This window comes from Primulina tabacum, chromosome 8, assembly GCF_025594145.1.
Source record: "Primulina tabacum isolate GXHZ01 chromosome 8, ASM2559414v2, whole genome shotgun sequence".
Lineage (NCBI taxonomy): Eukaryota > Viridiplantae > Streptophyta > Magnoliopsida > Lamiales > Gesneriaceae > Primulina > Primulina tabacum.
The window spans coordinates 26,772,480-26,780,476 of record NC_134557.1 but is presented as its reverse complement, the minus strand read 5'-3'; the positions used below and the strand labels follow the sequence as shown (position 1 = coordinate 26,780,476).

The window sequence follows — 7,997 nt, the reverse complement described above, 5'->3', positions numbered from 1 at the left end:
CTTCGAAGCATCTGTATACACCACAAAGTCTTCAACTCCCTGAGGAAGTGCTAACACTGGAGCTGAAGTCAATTTGTCCTTCAATACTTGAAATGCTTGCTGACATTCATTAGTCCATTCAAACTTAACTGTCTTTCTCGTCAGAGTAGAAAGTGGCAAGGCTATTTTAGAGAAATCAGCAATAAAACGACGATAGTACCCTGCCAACCCAAGGAAACTTCGTACCTCAGAAACTGTCAAAGGAATAGGCCACTTCTTAACTGCTTCAATCTTAGCCGGATCCACAGCAATTCTTTCCTTGGAAATGATATGACCTGAAAATGCAACTTGCTCCAGCAAAAATTCACACTTCTTGAATTTAGCATATAAATGGTTGTCCCTCAACTGCTGTAACACGATCCTCAAATGCTCCCTATGTAGATCTCGAGTCTTTGAATAGATTAAAATATCATCAATGAAGACAATAACGAAACTGTCCAAATATTGCTTGAAAACCCGATTCATAAGATCCATAAATACAGAAGGAGCATTAGTTAATCCAAACGACATAACCAAAAACTCGTAGTGACCATACCTTGTTCGAAAAGCCGTCTTAGGTATGTCACACTCCTTTACTTTCAATTGATGGTACCCTGACCGCAAATCAATCTTAGAAAATACAGTAGCACCTTGCAACTGATCAAAAAGATCATCAATTCTCGGCAGAGGATATTTGTTCTTGATCGTTACTTTGTTGATCTCTCTATAGTCAATACATAGTCTCAAGGACCCATCTTTCTTCTTCACGAATAATACCGGTGCCCCCCATGGAGATGAACTTGGTCTGATAAAAGCCCTTATCTAATAACTCTTGCAATTGACTCTTCAACTCTTTCATTTCAGTTGGGGCCATTCGATAAGGGGCTTTAGAAACGGTGCGATACCTGGTTCAATATCAATAACAAATTCCACCTCTCTATCCGGTGGCAATCCCTGTAATAGCCAAGCCTGGTGTACGGTACGGTTTAAGTTTTCATAAGTTTATTGACTACTTGGTCAAGTTTAGGTATAGTTTGGATGTTAAGAGTTTCGATGTATGATTTATAGTATGGTTGGTTATAGATGATGTGTAGTGCTTTTGTAGCGGCGTTACGATTAAATTCATGATAAATTGTATATTGATCCAAATGAGGTGAGGCCTTCTCATCAGAAAGATAAGATATAGAGGTGTAACTTTCTTATTTTGAGTTTTGTTCAAATCATTGTGGAAGGTAAGCCAAAAGTGCCCCGAAGTGTTTCGTGTGTTTCGACGTTCCTCCAGTGACACATGTTGGGAGAATGGGCATAACTTTTTACCACTTTTCCAAATTATGAAGGGAAGAGGCGTTTCAGAAGCAATCTTTGGAGTGCCAGTGCGCAGAGTGCGCGCCCGGGCGGGAATGTTTGTGCGCCCGGGCGGGCCTTGTTCGAAAATTTGGTATTTTGGCCGAGAGTTCCGCGCTCGCGCGGAAAAATATGTCCGCCCGAGCGGCCAGCGATTTTTAAAAAGCGTGTTTTTGGAGTTTTAAGTGCTTATATACAAGTGTTGCTCTATTTTCTCTCATTTCTTCCCTCATTCTCGATTCTTCTCTCAAGGGGTGAGCTGGGGTTCCATTTTCTTTCTTTTGTTCTCTTGATTCTAGCTTCTTGTTGGATTATTGGAGTGAGAGCAAGGTTATTTTGGGTTCAAGAAAGCTAAGGTAAGCTTTTGGTTTAGTTTATTCTTAGTTTTGGAGTTGGGAGAAATCATGGGTTTGGTGATGGGTTGATTTTATGGATTAATTGTATGGGTTTATGATTATTGAGTTGTTGATGGTTCAATACATGGTTTATTGTTGTAGGTTTTGTACCAAGATTATAGATTCAAGGTGTTCTTGTGGTTTGTAAGTGGAAATTCATCCCTTGTGCTCACATGATTATATATGTATTGTGTTTCAAAGGTTTTATTGTGTTATTCCCTTCATTTGATTCACTATTATGTATTGATACCTTTGTTGTATATTGTGGAGGCAATTGATGTCTCAACTTTGAGAAGGGAATACAAAAGAGAAAGAATATCAAAGTGTTTGATGAAATGTCCCAAAGAAAGAGTTTAAATGTTTTATGGATTGATAGATATATAGTCAGAGATTGCATGCAATTAGTTGATCAACGACCATAGGCTTATATCCCTCAGAGTTGTCGATTTATATCGATGGGATAAGAGCACCACAGAAAGAGTTACGATTGATATCAATCCACCATAGTAAAGAGAAATACCATCTCATTGTTATGCTATTGCTACGATATACATGTTTCAGAGTTGATGGTATTTTATGTTTTCAAAGCCATGTTTTACAGATTATTCTATGTATCATTGCTATATAAGAGTTCCACTTGTTGAGTTTTATACTCATTTCAGTTATTTCATGTGATGCAAATAAGAACGACGGACCAGGACGTTGATTGTGGCCCGGAGTCATATGCATACGAAGTTGGAAGGAAGATGTTATTTTGCAAGTATTTTTGGATCATGATCATAGGAATGATATTTTGTATTTTGTTATATCATTTGAATGATCATTTATTTACTTTTAAACATTTTATGGTGATGTATTCTGAAACTCCTTCCATTTGGTAGAAAATTTTAAATTCCGCTGTTATTTTTATTGTAAACAGGTCGAGGTGTCACAATCCCGGCACATCATCCGAAAAGACATCAAGATAATCCCTCACAATATCAATGTCACTCACATTCCCACTCCCTTCTCTAGTTATATCCACCACCGATGCTAGAAACCCATGACAACCCTTAACCAACATCCGTTGCATTTGCAAGCAAGAAATAAAAGAAAGGCCAAGCGAAGTACCTGACCCCGTGAAGACCCTGCTATCACCATGCTTTGAAGGAAAACGTACTATCTTGGCTACACAATCTATCACAGCTCGATAAGTAGATAACCAATCCATTCCCAATATAACATCAAACTCAATCATGGGAATGACAATCAAATCGACATTCAACAATTCATCATCTACTTGAACAGGGCACGTTCGAATCACACTTGAAGAATGAATATAATCTACCGAAGGAAGCACAATAGAAAAGTGGAAAATTTCACCAATAGGAACAAGACCCAGAGAATGCATAAATTGCTCAGATATAAAAGAATGTGTGGCGCCAGTATCAATAAGAGTAGTAGCTACCTTTCCTGAAATAAGAATGGTACCTGAAATGATTGACGAATCAGGATTAACTCCTTCCTTGGTGAAAGAGAAAATACGCCCCTGAACTCGACCCTTGCCCGATGATTGAGTGCAATTGATGGCAATGTGCCCAACTCCTCCACATCTATAACATTTGTTGCTTCCAACTAGGCACTCTCCTTTATGTGGTTTATGGCATTTAGGGCATAAATGTAACGACCCATTACAGGCCCAGTGGACCGCCCATACGGCCCACTGCCCCGATCGACCCAAGGCTATCCCGATCTTGGGCTCCCTCAAAGGGGCCTTTTCCCTCACGGGCTTTCCATAGGCGTCGTACGGGTTACTCATAGAACTCTTCAGCCCATGCACTGAAGCTTGTGCCTTCCCAGGATCGAACCTAAGACCACATGGATATATAGGTACTTAGCACAATCCTGGTAAAGCTAATGTGGTTGCGGATGCTTTGAGTCGCAAATCAAGTTCATTATTGGGTTCCATGATTTCTAAACCTTTGTTGTTTGATTTGCAAAGAAATGAGATCAATTTGGTATCCTCAGGTACAGTTGCTCGATTATCTGCACTAGTTCTCCATTCAACCTTATTTGATCGAATTTTGAAGGAACAACAGCTGGACACTCAGTTATTAGAGTTGAAGAGAAAAAGTGATCTGACAGGAGTTTCAGAGTTTGGGTCGAATCGTCATGGGTTATTGACCTTTCGAGGTAGAATATGTGTTCCTATAGGTGATGACATTCGAAAAGATGTACTTCTTGAAGCTCATACAGCGCCATATTCTGTACATCCTGGTAGTACCAAGATGTATCAAGACCTTCGACGTCTTTACTGGTGGCCAGGTATGAAGAAAGATATCATGTTATTTGTTTCTGAATGTCTAACATGTCAACAAGTTAAGATTGAGCACCAAGGACGCAGAAAGGCTTCAATTCTATTTGGGTGATCGTGGATCGATTGACCAAGTCATCACATTTTCTTTCTGTCAAGACGACGTATTCTAGGAATCAATATGCTGAGGCTTATATTCAGGAAATTGTGAAACTTCATGGAATACCGGTATCGATAGTTTCAGATTGTGATCCAAGGTTTACATCAGAATTTTTGAAGAGTTTGCATAGAGCCTTGGGAACGAAATTGGCTTTTAGTACCGCCTACCATCCTCAAAGCGACGGTCAATCAGAAAGGGTTATCCAAATTCTTGAAGATATGCTAAGGGCTTGTACGATTGATTTCCCGGGAAGTTGGGATTCCAAGTTGCCTTTGGTGGAGTTCACTTATAATAACAGCTACCAGTCTTCTATAGGCATGGCACCTTATGAAGCCTTATATGGAAGAAAGTGCTGATCTCCTTTGTTTTGGGAAGAGGTAGGTGAAAGGAAGATGTTGGGCCCGGAGTTGGTTCAACAAACAGCAGATGTTGTGGCATTGATCCAAGAACGAATGAGGACCGCTCAGTCTCGACAGAAGAGTTATGCCGATGTTCGACGACGACCTTTAGCATTCGAGGTTGGTGATCATGTATTTATTAAGATAGCTCCTCTCAAGGGAGTTATGCGATTTGGAAAGAAAGGTAAGTTAAGTCCTCGATATATTGGGCCATTTGAAATTCTTGAGAAGATTGGAGACCGAGCCTATCGTCTCTTGCATTGCCACCGGACTTGGATCGAGTTCACAACGTATTTCATGTTTCTATGCTACGTAAGTACCTTTTTAATCCATCTCATGTCCTTCGGTATGATTCATTGGATCTTTTGCCTAACCTAGGCCACGAGGAAATGCCGGTTCAAATTCTTGATCGCAAAGTTAAAGTGTTGAAAAAAAAAAAATTGGCCTTGTCAAAGTTCTTTGGAGGAATCATGTTATTGAAGAGGCAACATGGGAACCGGAAGAGGAGATGAAACATCGTTATCCAACTTTATTCGACGGTAAGCAAATTTCGGGGACGAAATTTTTATAAGGAGGGAAGATTATAATATCCCGACCTTTTTGTCATGTTATAGTTTATAGTGTTATTTATGATTTATGGTGATAAGATATGGTTTTAAATATTTTAATGGTTATGGTGGAAATGATTATTGGTTATGGTTATGGATATTGTGATGGTTGTAAATATGTTTATTGGAATGATTGTTATATGGTCATTGTTTATGGTTATTGTTTTGGAATCATGTTCATAGTTGGTGATGATTATAGAAGTGGATGGGTAGAATAGAAAGTTGATCTTAAGCCAAATAGGAAATTGAAGCGCAGAAACGGTATGAAAAATGTGGCAGTAGTTGTGGTTTTTAGCATAATGTTTTGTATATTGATCCAATTGATGTTAAGCCACTTTTATTGGAATGATAAGATATAAGACTATAACTTTCATGTTTTGAGTTTTGTTCAAATCATTAGGGGAGACGAGCCAAAAGTTGCCCGAAGTGTGTCATGTGTATCGTTGCTTCTGTATTGACACATGTTGGGAGATTGAACATAACTTTTTACTCAGACCTTCAAATGACATGAGGCTAATTGGAGATGCAAGCCAAGACATAGAGCTACAACTTTCTTGTTTACCACTTTTCCAGATTATGATGGGAAGAGTCGTTTCGGAAGCAATATTTGTTGGAGCTGTGCGCAGAGCACTGTTGTGGAGTGCAGGTGGCAGCGCCTAGGCTCTGCCAAGCAGCGCCGCAGCGCTGCCAGGGCCGTAACCCTGGCGCCTAGGGGCTGCCAAGGCAGCGCCGCGGCGCTCCCAGCGCCGTAAAGCAGGCGCCGCAGCGCCAATTAGTGGCGCCGCGGCGCTAGACATGCGAAATTGTTTTTTTAAAACATGTTTTTAAAGGATTGAAGGCTTATAACATGATTCTAGAGGCTTCTACTTCATTCTAACCTTCTCCCTTTTCCTTAAAATCGACTCATGCCATTTTCTTTCTAGTTTTCTCTCCTTCAATCTCTACACCAAGTGCAAGGATTTTAGTTGTATTTTTTAGTGATTTCTACCTATTCCTTCAAGTTACCAGGTAAGGGTTCTATTATTTTGGAGTTAAGTAGGGTTTGGATAATTGAAGGGTGTTGAAGAATTTCTTAGAGTAATGTTGATGATTGTTGGTTATTATTGTGTTGATGTTTGTAGGAATCATTCAAGTTTATCATAGCCACCATATTGTTGGATTGGTTGTAAGTAGAAGCTTTTCCTTCTAATGCTCACATGATATATATGTATATAAGCCATGTTTATTGATGTCTAGCTCCTTCCATTGTTAGATTATTGATGTATGTATTGTTATTTGTTCATTGAGCCAAGAATATCATTGAATCCATTGATAAGGAGCTAGTACTCTATTGTTGCTTACCATGTGTTTGCTAAAATGTCCCAATGAAGTTTCCGATGATTAAAGCCAAGGAATGATAGTAATTCATGCATGTCATTGGCCAATCACATGATTATGAGTATCTCTCACAGTTTTGATATATTTATATATCAAAGAGATACTATCCACAGGTCACAAGTCACAGGTCACAGAACTATCATTTCCTTTTCTTTAATTCATGCCATGAAATATCATCTATATTGCTTTGCTACCTATTGTTCATTGAAGATGGTATTATTCATTGTTCATTGCTATTGATTTATCGTCCTTTGCCATTGCTTCATTGTTTATTGTCATTGCGATATCTATATTTCAAACCAACCACATGTATATGTACTTGTTACTTATAGCTTTCTGCTTACTGAGTTTTATCTCATTCCAGTTAATATAATGTGATGCAGGTGACAAAAAGAATTGAAACGGATCGTCCAAGGGGAAGAAGTCATATAAGTCAATGGGAAAGACTTTTGATCATGTCACTTTTATTCTATTTTGGGTGAACATAAGAAGTTTAAATATTGTCATATTTTGTAAAATGAATTATGGGGTAAAACTTATGTTAGTTTGTGGATTTCTTTTGGGATACTACAAAAGTTAATGTTTATGTTAAATCATTTTTGAAAATGCTTTTGATGTAAATGGTTTATTGTTCTTTCCCGTGTAATTTTAAATGCTTCCGCGTATGTTTTTCTTTTTAAATTTAATGTCATGAGAGGGGGTTGTTACAATAAAGGCTTATCTGATTCAGATGGCATCGCAGGAGCTTTACCGCAATATTCGTCCTTTCCTTTCCCTTGTGTCCTCCTTTTCCTCCTTGAACTGAAGCTTGACCCTTTTGGACAAATTGTTGCCTCCTGAATTGTGTTTCTTTATCAATCTCTTTCTCATCATATTCGGCCATCAATGCTTTTTCAACAATTTCCTTGTAAGAATTAGCCTTCCACATTCAAACATCTCTTCGAATCTCCGCCCTCAACCCCCGCATAAATTGCTCGGCTCTATCTTTGTCGTTGCTAGCAATGAAAGGAACAAAAAGACAACCTTCTTCAAACTTCAAGATGTAATCATTCATGCTCATTGTCCCTTGCTTTAGCTCCAAGAATTCTTTCACCTTGCGGGCTTTAACATCGATAGGAAAGTACTTGTCGTAGAACAAATCTTTAAACTCATTCCATTTCAATATTTGAACATTAATCGTTACCTTGGTGGCTTCCCACCAAATTCTTGCTGTCTTGGTTAAGAGAAACACAGCACAACTCACTCGATCTTTATCATCAAAGTTAAGGTAATCAAAGATCGCCTCGATCGCCTTCACCCACTCCATTGCAATCAAAGGGTCCGGACTCCCTACAAATTCGGGTGGATTCATCTTCTTGAATTTATCAAAAGCTCCCTCAACAACTCGTTGATCACGACCTTGGC

At 38.9% G+C, this 7,997-nt stretch overlaps 1 protein-coding gene across 1 annotated transcript; it reads right to left on the bottom strand.

The window, feature by feature from the left end:
• Positions 1-2,685: 2,685 nt before the first annotated feature.
• On the bottom strand, positions 2,686-7,521 carry LOC142554670 (uncharacterized). The gene is made up of 2 exons (XM_075665335.1): positions 7,345-7,521; positions 2,686-3,297 (listed from the first exon to the last, which is right to left on the bottom strand). Exons 1-2 carry the CDS (start codon positions 7,519-7,521, stop codon positions 2,686-2,688), a joined length of 789 nt encoding a protein of 262 aa, XP_075521450.1.
• Positions 7,522-7,997: the final 476 nt, after the last annotated feature.

Excerpts from the sequence above, each read along its gene's own strand:
- LOC142554670 (XM_075665335.1), bottom strand. The coding sequence starts at position 7,521 with ATGTGGAAGGCTAATTCTTACAAGGAAATTGTTGAAAAAGCATTGATG. Across the intron at positions 3,298-7,344 it reads AGGAAAGGACGAATATTGCG|GGTCGAGTTCAGGGGCGTAT; the intron begins GTAAAGCTCCTG and ends TCATCGGGCAAG.